Source organism: Myripristis murdjan, chromosome 24 (assembly GCF_902150065.1).
Source record: "Myripristis murdjan chromosome 24, fMyrMur1.1, whole genome shotgun sequence".
In the NCBI taxonomy this organism is placed as follows: Eukaryota; Metazoa; Chordata; class Actinopteri; order Holocentriformes; family Holocentridae; genus Myripristis; species Myripristis murdjan.
Window position 1 is genome coordinate 22,606,312 of NC_044003.1, and position 18,390 is coordinate 22,624,701.

The following is an 18,390-nucleotide window of genomic DNA, read 5'->3' on the forward strand; positions in this document are numbered from 1 at the left end:
TATCCCAACATTAGTACTGTTCCTCCCTTACCTCTCAACAAACACCCCAGGTCTTGGTGCCCTTCGGGTGAACCTCAAGAGTCAGAGCTGCCAGCCATGCCAGCTGTGGAGACAACTGCGGACTTCATTTGCATGTGAAGGCCTTAATTAGCTACCACAAGCATTTGTACAGGGGGAGTGTGACCAGTGAGCGTGAGGTGGTAAGAGCCCAGAGAAGTGGGATGGGATTGCAGTCTAGGTGCCACAGCCTGGAGCAGAAGGTTGTGGCACAAGGCACTGAGGGGAAGGAAACTGGGCAAACCCAAATGAGGTGTGTCAAACCCAATGCTAGACCAAATTGTTTACACCAATGAGTTGAAAGCATATTTTTTTTTATAAATATATTTGACATCATACCCGTGCTCACAAATCATTTCTTCTCACAAAAAAAAAACACCAAAACAAGCACAGAAATGTTTGGGGGTAAACGTAGCCTAAATGGCCTCAAGATGTTGCTGTCCTTTATTTGCATTTACTTACATCTTCAGTCCGAATGTGAACCACTCAAAGCCTTGGAAATCTTGACCACATACCGTGCAGCAAAAAGCAGCTGGCCCAAGATGGGTTTTGATGCAACGGCCCCCTCCTTATACACACAACAGCTCTGCTCTTTGCTTTCATGTAGCTGCCTCTTGCACGCACAAACCACATTTCAAAATAAGTGATATATGAATCTAACAAAACCAAACAAGCACAATAAATAGCACTTAAGGATACAGTATTGTGACTTTGTATATTAGGATTCTCACATATAATCCACATACCACTCGAATCTTTGTCTCTACATGTGGCTTGAGACACATAGAAACTGGTGCATGTGCAGCAGCATAAAAGCTGGACTTTGGCATGAGGCATGAGAAGTTAGTTTTAAGAATAAACATGAAATTTTGCATGCCTGTTTTTTAATACATATATCAGTATGTTATGAACTCAAGGAGCAAGGATTTGAATGGGTCACATTCAAGTTCAAGTTGATTTGGAGCCCTTAATCACAGTTACATTCTCGAAGGGCTTTACAGGTCCACAGTTTACAAAAAAGAAAAACGACACCCCCTCACTGACACAGCAAACTCATGATGCAAGTAAATGCGAATGACTGGCAGCAACATGTGGCAGGTGTGTGTTCTATGGTAACCTGTGTGACATGGGTAAGCTCTCACTGGCCATTTGGCCCTGAAGAGGATCTATTGTTTTCGGGTGGAGGATAATGTGGCCGGGCGAGGATCAACACCAATACATTTGGAGATGATTCCCTCTGGTCTTTTTGAGACAGAACCAAAACCTTCAGCATGCTGTAAATGACAGACAAGAGCATGCTTTTTAATCTTATTTAATTAAGAACATGAGTCACATAGGCTATCAAAACACCTATTTAAACAACAGCACCTACTACTAATAAAAAAAAAATATATTATCCTCAATCCAGTGTGGCACAAAAACAAAACTGATGAAAAAGAAAATTCTGAATTTCCTAAATTAAGACACAAATCATAGTCTGGAGTTGGTTGCGACTCTGCCATCTTGCTATTTGTGTTCCTTAATGACTTTCTAATTCCTCATCAGTGGGTAGCTAGCCTCCGCGCCAGGAAGACAGAGAGGGCAGTGGCAGGGTGCCATCGTGGAACAGGTGCTCATCCATGTAGTGCTTATGGTGTCCGTAGGCCTCAATTACACCCTTTAGGTTGTCTTTTAATTGGGTGCATTTTAGTGCTTGCAAAGTCCCTTACATTTTGCTGCGGGAGAAGGAAGAACACACGTTATGGGGAAGGTCAAAAATCATACGCATTTATTGACAGCAGCGCTTCTGCCATTAACTTAACCACTAGCTAGCCCTGTTGCCCTGTTTTAATTAATTTCTCTATGTGTAACACACTTTGTAAACAGCTCTGTGAAAAGTGTTGCAAAAGTAATGTTTATTATTATTATCATTGTTGCTAGTATTATTATATACCCTATATATGCATATTTTTGCCTGGTATCGGCCTGATGCTTAGTACCTGTATTGTACTAATTAAACTATTCCCACAAATGAAAAATAGCCTCTGGCTCCGAAATTTGACCATAACTGATCTTTTTCGTAGCCAAAATGTCTTGACAGTTGACAGCCTTTTCCCACTGCATTATACCCAATCCTTGCAAAACAGAACTGACACACAAGCATCCCAGTCGGACTGTCTGTCCGCCATGACACTTCTTCCCCGACACACCGGTCAGATCACTCAGAGCAACAGAACGGCAGACATCTATCGACCCCCCCTCTCCTCTCGCCCAGGAAGGAGACAACACTTTCATATCAATGCCCTGTTATCTCACAATGTGGCATCTTCCCCTTTGAAGGTACAGTAGCATTGTTGCAGTTACTCAGTCTACCTTTTATCACTTTTTGGGCAAGGCAGAGAAGAGGGGGAGATGAAGGAGGAGGTTTCTTTTCAACTTTTTAACCCACCAAAGTGGAGAGAGGCAGGATGTTGACAGGTGTGGAAAAAGGGGGACGGCTGGGTCAAACTAGGGAACTTCTAAGCCTTCAGTTGAAAAGGTACTGAAAGTCTCTGAGAACAGAATCGTCCTTGTTACCGCGGTTTCTTCTTAGGCTCACTGGCAGCAGAATTATCAACACTCTTGTACCTATCAAATTGTTGAAAGCTACTTTCCGTGGGTATCTGTCCATCTGATGTGACTCTATGTCTGCACATGAGGTTGCCATATGCTCTGAGCAACGTGCTTTGACCGAGGGTTACTGTTAGTTCACACAAAGCTACATAAGGCTTGCTTATTTGCACTGGTACCGCTCCTCTACCAAAAGGTCTTGAGACAGAAGCCAGATAGATTTCCTTCTTGTCCTAAATTACCAACCAGCTGTAAACTACAAGTCCCATTCCACAGCAGGAGGATCACTCCTCCCATTAGCCTTGGCGTGCTGCCGACTACGACTGTGAGGTTGGTGGTAGTCAAGGGCCCCAGTTGGGACGAGACCCTCTGTCACTCATGGCGACACATGTCATAAACTCATTGTCTTGCCATCAATCGGGGGACCTAAGCACCTCCATAGCAGATGGAAACCCAGCAGGAAGGTGGGGGGCCATGCCCTGAGCCTCTGCCCCACACAGAGTGCACTTGGTATGGGTAAGAGGGGCCAGAACTCTGGGGGAGCCCCATACCCTAGACTGGACCTCCCATGGATGCACCTCTGGATGAACTGCTAATGTTGTCCATGATTAATGAGCAGGGAATGTCAGTGCGCCATCACTGCTATTGAAGAAGATAGGCTTGAGTTTGTTTTGGACATCTAGCATTGCGCAAAATAAAAACATACAAAAAATAAAAAGTTATGTTTCCTATTGCAAGTTGTACATCTGTTTTCCCTATGCAGTCTCTCTCCTATTTTGACAATCACTTTGAAGCTATGGTGCCATAACTACATTTTCTCAGTAAATATATATGGGTCCAAAGTCAAAGTTAGCATAGATATGAAGATAAACATCCTTCTACCCATATTTAAGAGTGAAAACAGCAATAAACATGGTCTGGAAGGGATAAAGGTGTCTTGCCTTCCCCGAATATAGATATGTAATGATATTCATAAAGAGACCACCTACTGGGGGCACAGGAAAGGCTGTTCCTTAGCAACAACATACACGCTCTTACAAGCTACGTCTTGGGAAATTTTGACCGGATTGGGATGCAAACAACAGAAAACCTTTAACTAGGCCATGTTATCAGTCTGCTCCCTGGGCTGAATATCTGGGTGTCTCGTCTGACAGAAATCCCCCCAGCTGATGATACATATTTCAGAGATTTCATCTGGCTTTTATTTCAAATGACTCTGAACAATTCTGCTGCTCTGTTGTATGGAAATATGCAACTTTAATACATGGTGAAATGTCCTTATTTGAAGAATGAAGATTCTAGTACATTTCTTTGCAATATCGTAGACCTTTTATTTGTGAAAATGTACAATACCTCATCCTTACAAATAAGCCTAAGAAAAGTTGAACTGAAAAGGAGCATTGTAAGAACAAGAGAATACTTCATTGAAAAAGTGATCTATACAGTTAGATTTATGCACCATAAGATGAGTGGTCTTAGTTCAGCTTCACTTTAACACATTCTACGTTTTTAGCACAAACAATTCAAAGTCAAAAATGTTGAGATACATCAACAAAATATTTAGAAGTGAAAACTCCGTACACCTTTAGACTTTCAATACAATGAATAAAAGTAAGCTTGTGACTAAACCAAGCTATAGTCTCAACCTCTTATATAGTCCTTCAGTTCCAAATGTTATGTGACCAAGCAACCAAATGAAAAAAAAAAAAAAAAGTTTTTGTTCACAAAACTTATATATCACATTTTTTTTTCTGTAATACAAATCACATCATTAATGCCACATTCAAAAATCCACCAAAGCTAAAGCTCAAGTCTGATATTCCACACAAAAGTATTCTTTTTAAATTCTCTTTTTCATAATGTACAAGACAGGACACAAAGTTACTGTACAATGGATGTGTACTTGAAAGGTCATGGACCGGTCAACACTACTAATTCCTTCTTCTGCCAGCACTCAGCAACCATTTGAAATAATCAGAGTATTGATGAGACTATGATTACAGGGTCTTCCTGTTGATGGGGAACCTGTAACAGGCCAGAAGCATCAAAGATGTCTGTTGCCTGGTTGATGTCATTAATCTGTGATGACCTGCCGCTAGTGTGCATGGTGGAATTATTTTACTCGTTTGTTAGAGAACAGAGTCAAAGAAGTACTTGATGAAGAAAACAAAAAACAAACAAAAACATCAACAAACTAAATGATGAAGGTGACAATCTACTCAAACCACAAGAAAATGTGAAACTAGCTGGAACATGCTTAGCATAACATGTAAAACAAACTATCTTGCTAAACACTCATCTACCTTCCTTTTATGATGCTTTTCAAAACACCGTGGTACAGGTCTGTAGGACAGCAAGACGTAAAACTAGACAGCAGATACTAAAAAGCACGAGGTCCATCTTACTGTCTGGTCCTGGAGTCTGTGCTATTTTGTCTCCACAGATGTGAGCACCATTTTGGTCAGTTGTTTACTCGAACCTGAGCTAGTTCCATTAATAGTGTTAGACATGGTGAGATTTTTGGTGCACTCAAACCTTGAGTTTACTCGCTACCTTCCCCTTCATCCAAAAAGATACACAAATGAACAAACATAAAAAGTTTAAAAAAAAAAAAAAAAATTATACTGAACACTTACCAATGTTTGTTTTTATCCTGTCATGAATTATATTTTATGGATTACAGTAAATTACCTAAAAGCATTATTGTGCAGAGTTCACAGAGGTCAGTTGACAAAATAGTATCCGGTTTTAGTGCTTTATAGTGCTTTCAGGAAAGTTACCTCATAACAGCAACATGTATGTCTCAGAATCATCGAAGATCAATCAGTCATTATCAGATCATCCTCACAAAGAAATCACAACATCGTTAAGCAGAACATTGTCGCCATTATCTGGTCTCCAAATCAATACAATGAGAAGGGAGAACTGAGCAATCAAAAACACAAACTCACACTGGGGTGCACTCCTACCACATGACATCAACACAGGGGCACCATCATTCTTCCTTTCCTCGAAGAGCCAGCCATTTGTGAAGGAAGGGATTACTAAAAATAACAATGCTTCTTTAACGCTCATCTGGCGCCAGATTTGGATTTTCATCAAGTGAATTGGTCTTTGAACAGTGTATTTGCTTAACTTCTACCCCGCTGCGGTTGAGGCAGAGACCAGCAGAAAGTCTTCATTGCCCTCTTGTGGTGACTGCTGTGTTTCATACAGAGAGGGCATTCATCCAGCCCTCGCTTCCTGTGACAGTCAGTCTGCCTTACAAAGGGGCCATCCGTGAATACCACCGTGTATATGTGAGGACGTCTATTAAAGAAGGGGGAGAGACTAAGAGGGGTGACACGATTAATTAACGTGGCTCTCTCCTTCTACCTGCTCAGGCGAAGCTTGATGGAGTTCTTCACCAAGGCAATGGGGCTTTTGGGGACAACAGGCACATCAGACAGGTCGGCAGTGGACACCCCCTGAGAAGGCAGGCACATGCAAACAGTGAGATTAGAAACAAAACACAAGTAACTTTAAATCAGTAATTACCTGAACTATGGATAAGTTGCCACATGGGCCTCAGACTTATTTCTATTGAGCTGTAACTTCATGACACTGCAAGATGTTTTAGCAGGGATTTAGTCGCACAGCAACGCTTTATTTAACAGCTTAAGAATGCCTGCTTAATGCTGGTTACTTATTGTGTCAAGTGAGTAAAGGGTAAAATTATACCCCTTTTAAAAGAAACAAATCAAAAGATTTCACTTAAGCACTACCTAATATGTGGTAGAACGTAATACAAAAGCAGTGTAGCCCATAACGTGCTATTAGTACCTTAAGTTGTTCCCCATTGTTCTCAGTCAACTGAAAAAAAAAAAAAAAAAAAAAATGAAAAAAATGTAATTAAATCCACAGTAAAATTCGGTAACAATCACATTCATGGAAAAAAATGTGAGACAGAACATGACTGAGTCCTAACTGGATCCAAACTCAGTATGGACATTAATTTTCCATTGTAAGAATAATTTCATCAAGTGTTGCCGGAGCTCAGATTCTGTGAGGAGAGCAGACTTTTGATTTGCAGAGGCTAAATGTAGCAGAACCATCACGTACTATGTAGGACAAATCAAGCTCAGCTTACATTTTCATGTATTGCAAGTTACTGCTATTTAGCTATTACTTAAGTATTTGTCTGTGGGGTTGACTGATTCTTAGGCTGACACAGGAGACTTGGTGACTCAGCATCACACAACTTCTTCCAGCCTAGTTTACTGTACCTGATCGCCTTTTAACTTGTTGGCTGGTGCATCCGACTGAGGAGAGTCCGGTCTCTTCGTGGCTGGAGGACTCACGGAGTGAGGCGGGCTGTTACTGGTGGGGGAACCCGTAATGGACCCCTCATTGCATGTGATGTTAGCATCTCCGGACGAGTCCTGTGGTTAACCAAGAAATAGATTTTAGAGATACAGTCCTCAGTTTTTAAACAGGCTTTCACTGACATCTTATGGCGGGTACAACTTCTGCTATCTACAGAGGAAACAATCTATTTGTCTTGGCATCACAGAACTATTTCAAGCCTAGTTTACTGGACCTGATCAGCTCTGAACTTCTTGGCTGGCTCATCCAACAGGGGAGAGCATGGTCTCTTGGTGGATGACTGTCCCACGGTGTGAGGCGGTGTCTTGCTATCAACACATGTGCTGTTTTCCTCTGGGCTCAAGTCCTGCAGTCAACAATAAAACAGCTTTAATAGATGATAAAGTTTCTAAAGAGCCCTCAATTTGTATCAGCTTCTGACTTGACATCTAATGGCAGGAACTGCTTCTGTAAGACAGCGCTGACATCAGATGCATCCAAATAAAATATAAAACACTGGGTTAGCAAAACAGAATTACCAAACCTTGTCAGATCTTGACTTCTTGGTTGGTGTCTCTGAGGTGGGAGAGCCTTGTCTCTTCGTGGCAGGGGGGCCCATGGTGGGAGGGGGCGTCTGGCTAGGCGGCACTGTGGCAGTGATAGAGCGTTGGCGGGTCACTGTAGGCTTGGCTCCTTCCGCCTCTCCTGTGGCCTCTATGTGGGAGACAGTGGCAGGTCCAGGACTGGCCCTGGTTGTGATTTGAGAAGACAGGGGATAAATGAATTTAGGCATTTAGTTTAAAGTTAAAAAAAAAAAAAAAAAAAAGTGAATAACACTGGTTATATAAATGGCAAATAGTGTGAGTCCAAAACCCATCTGTATCATTGACGTATCCTTTAAACAGCCACAGAAACTTACATACAGCATCTAACATATTTTATCTTGTCAAACAGAGGAAGTCTCTTGGGAAGTTTCCACATTTTGCTCTTATCTGCAGGACATCTGAAGAACTCCTGACAAGGTATAACAACAATGCAGCAGCAATAAAGACTACGTTTGTAGGTACACTTACCCAACAGGGCTATGAGGATGACCCAGTGTGCAACCCTTATTTGGGGTGGAAGAGGGCACGGCCGTAGGAGAGGGAACAGACATGCTGTTGTCGCTGTCAATAGACAGGTCAAGATTGCTGTCATTCATCTGGCGAAGCCCGTCAGTGGAATGCTGCAGAACACAAGGGGCGGGGACAGAACAGGTCATTCAAAAAACTGTTTAAACAAGGCTTATTTAATCATATTTGACACATCATATGTCACAAAGTAGATGGGACATATAAAAGCTAAGTGATATCAGTACAAGCAGCATCTCTGACATATTTAAGATGATGATGATGCAAGACACTACAAACCTTTCTGCGTTTGAGATTAGGCAGCAGCTGGTGAAGCTGTTTCTTCTTCACGTGCATGGCGGAGAGTTTCATCTCCTGCTCAAACATCTTGCTGCTAATTGCCTGTCTGTAGACTGCAGCCATATAAAATTCAAAGGGGAGGGAGAGATAGAGGAAGACAGATGTGCGATTTACAATCTATTAAAACAACACCATTACTCCACTTTATGCCAGTGTGTCAATATAATTCTAAGAAATAAAGAAATGAAGTCCCTACTCACCAGTGTCAGTGAAAGACTGGATGTCGAAGGTAAGGTCTATGTTCCGGGTTTCAGACCCCTCTATCTTCTTAAAGACAATACCAATCACCCACATTGTGCTGTGCTCCTCTCTATGACAGACAGAAAGGGAGTTCATTGACTTGTCAGTGTAAAATGTACCGTTTCTTTGTTACTGCAACCTAATAATCCCTATGTACTAATTCAACAAGAGTGAATATGAAGCATGATGAGAACAACAAAAAAGTAAAAATGGGCAAATAGAAAATGTAAATCTCTGTTATAAATGAATACAAGTTACAAGAGCCCACACTCAAGATAAACCCCCGTCCCATGTCCTCACTTGTCGTTGGCTTCCTTTGGGCCTGGGAAGGACTGTGGATTGACATGGGCCAGAGTAATGAACTCATTTTTCTCTAGATTTCCCACCAGGATCCTGATCTTCGACTCTACTAGGCCAACCCTGACGGAACAGACAAAACATCATTTTCACCCGGAGAAATCCACTGATAAATAGTCGGATATAAAATATTAAATTGTTCTCACACTACGACAGCGGCGCCGCCACAAAGAAGCAGACTCACCCAAAGATATGAGATTATCTACAAAGGCGTCTCCATTCGTTCCAGTTTCACTCACACTTGGCTACTGCTGCTAACTTGTTTTCTTTTTTCTTTGTTCTGGGTACTCACCATTCGAGGTGCTGCTTCTCTGTTGGAGCGCCTGCTAGCAACACAATGTAATGCCTTGGAACATAAGAGACAGAACAATGGGAACAGGGGTCACAGCACTGTACTTCACTACACAAGTTAACTGGAGCCTCACTTTATCCACTATCCACTACTATCAATGTGCCAAATCTGCCTTTATCTATGGACTTCAGTGTGAATTCATTTTTGACCAACAGTCAAAGCAGGCCAAGCTACAGAACAATAATCACTGTGCATAAGGAGATGGGAATCTGAGTTATGTTTTTGACCTACAGTCTAATTTTTCTTTCTGATGTCCATTACAAAGTTAAAACACTATGACTCTAACAATGCCAAAAGACAAGAGCTACAATGGTTGTTTCAAAATGTCACTACTTCCTCTACAGACCCACTACATTTGTGTACTGAATGCCAAGACAAGGACAAGTAATTAACATCACAAGCTCTACACAGCTGCTCAGTCTCTAATGTGCTTTCGCCTAAGCTTTTAACCAGATCTTTTGCCAAATCAAGGATGCTGCTTGTGCTGACCTTCCCGTCACTAAGGAATTATGTCAATCAAAAAGAAAAAAAAAAAAAAAAAAAAAAAAAGAACAAAAAAAGATGTGGATATTCAGGCCACATTGGGGAAAAAAGAAAAAATACTGAGCCCGGAACACACAACAGATTTATTCAAATAACACAATACAATGAATCAAATGCAAAACGACATAAGCTCCAGGCTGGTCTAAAAAGACAGTTAAACGAAGGCTGTTCAGGAGGAAGAATTTGAAGCGAGGTATATTAAGGGCTCCAAACTTTAAGTCCAACTCCCGAACAAAGCTGGTAGAGACTATCCACTTGATCTTTGGTTCAATGAAGAGGCTTCAGTCTATATTCTGAATCACTAGCAATGAAATGTAAAAGCAGCTCCGCAGATTCATTGGACAACTGGCATTCTCAAGTAACCTTTATCAAGGAACATATACTGTAGATATTACATTCTGAAATTCAAAATAGTTAAGATTCCACTGCTTTAAGCTTACAAAGTACAAAGGGCCTCATTGAAGTAGTTTCCTTTGATTGTGAATTACCAAATAAACCCAGTGCTGATTTATTGGCCTGTAACAGACAATCTATAAATACAGATATGACAAAACAAATGAAATGAAGTCTATAAAATCAGACTAAGAAGAAATACATGGTGCAAAGTGTGAACTAAATCACTTTATTTGTAATTGGATACAGGATAAGGTACAGGGGAAATCAGGGAACTTTAATATTTAATAGTAATTGTTACAACCAAGTACCTACCTATTGTTTATCAAGAAAATACAAAACAAAAGATAAATAAAGTTGTGCTTACATCTGAGGCACAATTAAAGTGTTAGAATGATAATGGGTTTCAGGCTCCGCTTGAAGTTAACATTACGTAAGCATTAACGATCCTTTGAGAATCAAAGAAGCGACTTTGGCAAGAAAGCTTTGGAATTTTTATCAGGAGACTGAGATATATACTCAAAACATCATATTCAACAAATAGAAACATAAAATGGAAGAAAAATTGACATATATTAGGAAACAGGGTGCATGTGTGTGTATTCTGGAGATGGGAATCTTTATTGAAATATCTGAATCTCACCATGTGTGTCCAATAGAATAGGCAGCTTAATACATACTTGTATTTCTGAAAGAAGTTTGGTGCTTCAAATAGTTTGGACCACTCTGCTTTATTCTGCAATATTTCATCAGTGATGGCAAGGCCTGTGAAGGAGGAAGGGAAAACTTGTTTAACTGAGTTGAACAAAATCCCAACTTCATTTACAGACTAGCACAAATATCCTCATTGTTATGAGCTACTCATGGTTTCCGCCACATCACGGTCAGTTAATCTTAACGACACCGCAGTAAATGAACTTGGAATACCTGCTACAAATTTAATCAACAGTGACTACAGGATTTTGCATTACAGCAAACAGGAATGTGCTGAAGTAGGTTTACAACCACTACATTATTGTAAAGTAAACTGGCCATAAAGTTACCGTTAGCCGTTAGGAGAGGAACTATTTTTTTCAGGCACTATGCATAATTTTATCAAGATATAATTGATGTGAATTGGTGTCTATTAGGTTACAGGTCATACGTATTATTTCAGGCAAGGACTTGGAAAATAAAGGCAGTGAACTTTTCCCCAGCAACCAGAGGGAACTGTGATGCTAAATGCAGGTAACTGGGCGAACTTAAGTCTGTGACCGGGGGTACATTTGTAGCTGCAATTACATGAGGGTAAGGCTACTGAAAACTACGTAATACCAAAGAGAAATATCTATTTAACCATGAGGCGGGTCATGAGCCCTTGGTGCTTATCAGCTGAGTGACAACAGACCCTGTTTGAACTCATCCACCATGATGGCTCGTGTGGAGGCAGACACGTTGTAGGTGGAGTTCTGCTGGGGGTACGCCGGGGTGATGATGGGCATTAGATGGTAACGGTCACTTGGAGTAACCTGGAATCACAATAGAATAACACCTCGTCAGCTTGCAGGGTCATCAGGAAATATGACGATTAATATCAAAGACGAACTCAACAGCTCAAGACACCGAGTATATAACCTAAAACGTGTTATCTTACATTGTTTTTTCCAAGTAGTTGGTGTAATTATGATGTTGTGCAACTGCCGTCTTATTTGTAAAATTAACCACTGCTTTTTAGAACATAAGATAAAGATTTCATATATACCGCAGAATAAATCTTTTTACTTGCTACACCGGCAGTGCACGTACAGCGTAAGGTTGTGTGATAAGTCAGAGGTAAAACAATATGGTGAGAACTCATTTTGGGATTGGGTGGGATTGTGTCTTCAGTTTCTGGACCAAACACAGTGCTGTGAAATCTAAACTTTTTCACCAAGTCTGTGTGATATGTTAACATCTGCAGACTACAGTAAGTTATGTAAGGGATAAAGTTACTAAGCAACTGCCAGCTGGTACTGGCAATATAAATACAGACTGGGTGATCAAAAGAAATGCTGACACGGTCATCAAAGCTAGAATAATTTCCTGTAAAATGATTGTAAAAAATCAACACTTCGACATTTCTATGTAAAAGAGCCACACACCCCATGCATAAAAAATATAAATAGATTAGTCTATTTTTATCTTTGTAGAGTGGATCTCCGCTATGCATATGCACCACTTACATGCTGCTCTCACGCCTGGTGGAGCCAGTTTCATTGATTATAGAGGAAGCGTGGTGTTGCAGCATCTGCTTCATATGTATTATGTGTTCAGTGTAGCCAAGGCATTTCACTAGCCTCATAATAATGATAAGTTCTGCTTCTCCTTACCCTGGGGTCCCAGACTGGTAGGTTGAGATTACAGTCCTCTGGCTGCTTTAGCAGAACTGGGTTTGGCCATTCCCTGTCACAAGAAAAAAAAAGACAGGTCAAAAATGGCACTTTACTCAACATTTATCTTTATCTTCATTTTTACAAAAGAATCACCAGCAATTACATGTTAGAGAGTGGAATTAGATTCAAGTCGCTTGGAGGAAAAAATGCCCATCTGCTTTTAATGAGCTCTATTCTTTTGATTTAACATTGAGATGGGACCACTCACCACTTAGAGAAGACCAGGAAAAATTTGTGCACAAGGGTGGACGCTACAGCATTGGGGTAGAGCTGGCATGTCCTTGCTACCAACATGGCCCAGGAAACACCACCAAGGAAGCCCAGGATGTTAGAGTAAATGTTATGGCCTGGGGGAGGGTAGGTACACAAAAGAGTGGAAAAAAACAGGTTACTGTTTAATGCACAATCTGATCCAACTTTGAAAAACACCTGCTATAATATGCTCATAAAAATTCAATGCTCATTCATGTTCTATAAATATGCTACAGCTCAGTGTAGAATTAGTTAGTATTTTGAAAACCTCAGTGTTGACTACTGGACACATGGATTTGTAAATCCTATTACTGCTGTTTCAAAGACAATCTTCTGCTTGCAAAAGGCATAAAACTGGGGAAAGTATATATAAAAGTGTGGTTTAACAACATAAAACAATTAAAGCAAGTACAGCTACACAGTCAAGTAAACCTGTGACTTTTGTTTGTTTTGTTTGTAACACATATTAGACTGTGGTTGCCTGGAAGCTAATGAAGGCAAGCCAAACAAAGTCACCACGGCAACAAGAGGCCCTGAAAAAACACGAGTACTGGTTGGAAAAAAAAAAGAGAAAGAAAGCAATGACACGGAGGTTTCTTTTTTGCTCAAACTAATCCTGTTTTGAGTGTAGGCCAACACAGGTCAGTTTGGACACTGTTTACATGTCATTAAGGTCAGTCTCTGACAGGACAAGAACACAATCATTCCTCTCAACTATTCTCAACAATCTTTTGAGTGACTAATTTAGCAGAGAGCTAACTAACCTGGCATAGTTCTGCACAAAAAGAAACTAACACAAAAAAAAAAAAAAAAAAAAAAAAAAAAAAAAATTGGCTGATACTCGCCTTACCTTTTCATTTAAAAGGTAGGACAGGAACAAAAAGATTGAACTCACGTTTAGCCCACAGCTTGATGGCTCTCAAAGTGAGCCTGAAGTTCTCAATGTTGGGCACAAGGTGAAGAATCTCATCTGTAACTCTGCAGCCTGCAAGTTTATATATATGTACACAGACAGAGAGAGAGAGAGAGAGAGAGAGAGAAAGGCACAACAAAAAAAGGTAAACCACAAATACATAGATCTATACTTCGTCCTGCATCAAAGACACAAAACTGACTTCTTAGAAGTTTCAGACTTCTATGTAGCCACTCTGCTTAATTATATGGTGACACTAACCATTAAGACTCCTTATGCAGCGGATGTCCAAGTTCTTCAGCAGTGCATCATCCCGAAGATCCAGATTTTCAGGGATGATTTGCAATGCTAACCGGGCAAACAGTATATCAATCTAAACAAAACAAAACAAAAAATTCAACTTTTTGTTCTACTGAAGGCACAGACGTTATCATTAGTTTTTTTCCCCCCTACTTAATTCAATCGTCAAAGTACCTCAATTCCATCAAAGGACAGTTTGATGACAGGGACAAATGCCTCCTCTACAGCCTAGAGACAGTGTGAACAACAACGTCAATCACTTGCACTAGGAAGGAAAATTTCCTTTGAATTGTATGCAATGAATGAATTTATCTTCCTCACCCGGAGGTCTTTAACCTCCTCTTGCTCTTTCAGTTTCTCATAGAAAGAGGAGAAAAAGTCTGATCTCTCAACATGCCGGGGTGCTACACAGAGGGCATCAATATCAGCACCTGTCAGGGGAAAAAAAATTTAAATCAGTGGAAAATTCATATACTAACATGAAAAAACAACACTTTAGCATCCTCCTCTTTTCAGGTGAATTAAGAAACTACAATGTACCTTTAGTGTGCACCCCTAAGCGATAGGAGCCAAAAGTGAAGATCTTGCCTCCAACCTCTTCTGTTACTGATGCAGGTAAATTCTAAAATTAATTTTTAAGAAAGTTATAAAGTTATATATGCACAGTAAAATGTTATCATATGCACATTCACTTCTTAAAACAGATAGATACAGAGGCTTTGATCATACACATTCCTACCTTTTGTTCACTGATTTCTTTAATCCACTCTTTTACCAGTGTGTTTAATTTACCCAGAACCATTATCCTAAAAAAACAATAAAACAAAACAAATAATTAAAATAAAGGACATATGAAAAAAATCTGTAATTGCAGCAAAGAAAACCACCACCTGTACCACATGATTAACACTCTTGGATGTTTTTCTTCAATTGTTCTTGGGTCACAAAACTGCACTGAAACTTTTTGGCTGCATGTCACCCATCTGTATTAATTACTTGAGATGAATTCTTTGAAGAGAAATGCTTATTGAGCAATCCAACCCTGTTGGTTTAGACACCGATACGAAGCTAGGACACTTATTGGACATGACATGACACATAAAACAGTGTAGTTTCAGTCTGCAGTTCTATTCCACAACTAAAAAATATAAAATTTCCCTGCCATGACTGAGACTTATTTTTACATTAGTCTCAACCTCGGCCTACCTTTGGCCTCAGCAGTATCAAAATAATGCAGCTCAATTGTGGGAGAAAGAAAAAAAAATACTCCGTTACCATTTCTTTACAGTTACAAAGAAAACTTATTTGGTTTACAATTTGGCACTGCGTACCTTGTGCCCAAAGGCCAGATTTCATACTCTCTATGTATGATTCAGATGCTGCAGTGATAAGGGATTTTCTTGTTATTGACTCCCTGAATATGATCTGGAGAGATGTTTGGAGTAACCTACATATCATTTTTCATGCCCTGTTAACCAATGCCATGTCCACATTAAGCCAGGTAAATCAGAAAACACTTTACCCCGTCCATCCCAACTACACTGCACTAGCATTTTCACATGTTCCCTTGTTCTGCTAGTTCAGCTCTATCAGTTTATCTTACACCAAATAATTTCAAGTGACCATTACTTAAAAGAACCATTTTTCATAACCCTAACCCTAACCCTATAATTTATAACATTTTGACAACATGGTGTTTATGTTGTCAACTCATATAAATGGACGCTTTCTTCCTTGGTAACTATGCAGAGGAAAATTCAGGATGGTTTCTTCAGCATTTCTTCAGCATTAATTTCTCTAGAGTTTACACCATGGACCACATGATATCGCAGGTCAGAGATTTATACGACAGATTTTCAAAGCTCTAACTCCCGTGAAAGGTCAGTGAACGCAGCAGCCTCTTGAAGCAATCTAAGTAAACAAACCCAGATGTAGCCTGTCGTAGTGAATGCTAAATAAAACTTATAAAACAGTTTCCAACAGTTTTTGAATGGATGGCTGTGCTGTGAGTTTCCTGTTATCGAAAAGGACATTTATAATGGTCTGCTGATGGCAAGCAAGAGACCACTGAGAGGTGAGTGAGTTTTGATGGTTTCTCCTAAACCAAGTTAGCAGTAATGTTGCGGTTACAGGCTCAAGCTACATGATCAGCATCAACCAGAAACAGACAGAAGACAAAACAAACGAAAACAGCCATCTCACCTTGAGTGTACACTATCCCGACATTTTCTTTTCAAAATGTAAAATGAAGTAAAGCAAAAGTGAACACTGAGATATACTCATGTAAAGTAGAAATTCCTAAAAAGACGTTGGCCTACGGCCACTATGTACCTAGTTAGTATGCACCATTGGTTAATTGTAAATGAATAATTACAAGCCTTTATATGTGTTCACAAGAGAATTTCACTCAACAGAGACGCCAGCTGCTGCGTCACTTTTGTTTTCAGAAAGCTCAGGTTTCCCCATCCACACGGACTCACCAAGCTGGTGTTTTCAGATTACTTACTTTCATGGGCGGAAACACTGGCTTAGCGTGTACAAAAGGACATAACAGAGGAAAAAAAGGCCTTTTCAAATTTATCTAACTTAGTGTGGACATGTTGTAAGTGCAGAAGTTTGGATTTCAGTTTAACTCATGAGTTACCAGACTAAGATGACTTGCTGTAATGTAAACTTGGTTCAGTTACAACTTTTTAAAACAAAATATTTTTCCATCAACACCAAAAAACCTGATTACATTGTTAGAACAAAGGAAAACAAACACAAGAAGGTTCATTCAAGATGTTTTATGATCCACAGATAGATCCTGTCAGCCCAGTGATTTGTTTACTTTTGAAAATCTAACTTAAGAATGCCTGTCCCAGATTTAATAATTAGGGAATAGGAATAAGTTGTTTGAACTCGCTAATATTGTGTCAGTAGTGGTATTTCTCAAAATAAATAAATAAATAATTTCAAGAACGTGAAATACAGAAATAGACAAAAAAAAAAAAAAAAAAAATCATAGAAAAACACCATCATACCTGTGCTGCAGTTCCAGATCCTCCTCAAAAACGCCATAGGGTTTCATGGTCTCTATCAGCCTCTGGGTCTGAACCAAGTCAGCCTCTTTAGGCAGCGCCAAGCTGATGGCAGAGGTGATCCCATAGTGTCTGGTGGTCTGCTGGGCTATGGGAGCTTGGTTGGTGAATGGACTGAAAAGGGAGAATTGCAAGTTACTAAGTGCATGTTATTATAATTAAATGATTCGTGTTAGTGCCCAAACGCGATGTTTATTACAAAGCTAATAAAAAGGTAGTGGACTGTATGTGAGTGACTTAAAATATCCTTTAAAATAACCTATTATATAGTGACAGCTGGCTTTAAACCATCTTGGTCTGCTACCCAAGTTAACTTAAAATCGTTAACACCATCCATGCAATTCATCATCGCTCCCGTGTATGAAGTCCCAACCGCTTATTTGCTAACATGCAAAGGTGTAACGAAGTATAAATTAGTTAACGTTCAGTATTAAGAGTTCAAGATGTAATGTGCCTAAAGTAAATCAGCAAATAAGCCGTAGCTAGCAACTAACTAACATTTGGCAACTATGCTAGCTAGCTGGTACTAGCCGCTAGGCACTTAGCTAACAGTTGACACGGCGTGCTCAGCTGCGCTGTGGTAAACACAAGCTAAATATCAGTGCAGGAATGGCCCCTTTCCCGTTGGTTTTGAATATTCTCGAGACTGTTGTTAAAAGGCTGTTTGTCTTAACAGTGAACGTGCTTAAATGTATTTCATGATGGCTAAATAAAAAAGCTAATGTAAGCTCGCTCTTGCTCGCGAGGACTGAGTTGAAGAGGCCCTGTAACGTTACCAGTCCAGCTCGTCGCCTTAACTCTCGAAAGAAGCTACACGAAGGCACTTACAACGGCATCGCGACAGGAGTCAACCGGTCCGCTTGCTTCTTATCATTTCGTCTGCCTTTTCTCTCAGCAAAATGTCGCTTAATCCCTGTAATGCGCCTTCAGGCGGGAGAATCTGCACCTTTGTGTCCCCTTAACATGGCGCGCGTGTACACTCTGCCGTCACGTTCGGATGGAAGCCAATCAGGGAACGTCAACGGCAGTTTGTTTGGGTTTTAATGCTGCATTCACGGTACTTCAGAAGAATCGGGTGACCTTTCGTTGA

The 18,390-nt window shown here is 40.2% G+C and overlaps 1 protein-coding gene across 2 annotated transcripts; it reads right to left on the reverse strand.

The window, feature by feature from the left end:
• Positions 1-3,956: 3,956 nt before the first annotated feature.
• LOC115355938 (poly(A) polymerase type 3) lies at positions 3,957-18,303 on the reverse strand. Of its 2 annotated transcripts, XM_030046871.1 has the most exons (22): positions 18,129-18,303; positions 17,244-17,414; positions 14,960-15,026; positions 14,761-14,842; positions 14,542-14,651; positions 14,395-14,448; positions 14,182-14,293; positions 13,903-13,992; positions 12,964-13,102; positions 12,693-12,765; positions 11,732-11,852; positions 11,025-11,109; positions 9,349-9,402; positions 9,000-9,119; positions 8,660-8,769; positions 8,400-8,512; positions 8,064-8,215; positions 7,535-7,739; positions 7,226-7,357; positions 6,912-7,067; positions 6,469-6,498; positions 3,957-6,113 (listed from the first exon to the last, which is right to left on the reverse strand). In XM_030046871.1, the coding sequence occupies exons 1-22, from the start codon at positions 18,134-18,136 to the stop codon at positions 6,018-6,020; spliced, it is 2,280 nt and encodes a 759-aa protein (XP_029902731.1). In that variant the 5' UTR covers positions 18,137-18,303; the 3' UTR covers positions 3,957-6,017. The 2 variants fall into 2 exon arrangements, with proteins under 2 accessions (XP_029902731.1, XP_029902732.1); XM_030046872.1 differs by lacking the exons at positions 3,957-6,113; positions 6,469-6,498; positions 6,912-7,067; ... (8 more) ...; positions 11,732-11,852; positions 12,693-12,765 and having other exon boundaries at positions 12,960-13,102; positions 18,129-18,301.
• Positions 18,304-18,390: the final 87 nt, after the last annotated feature.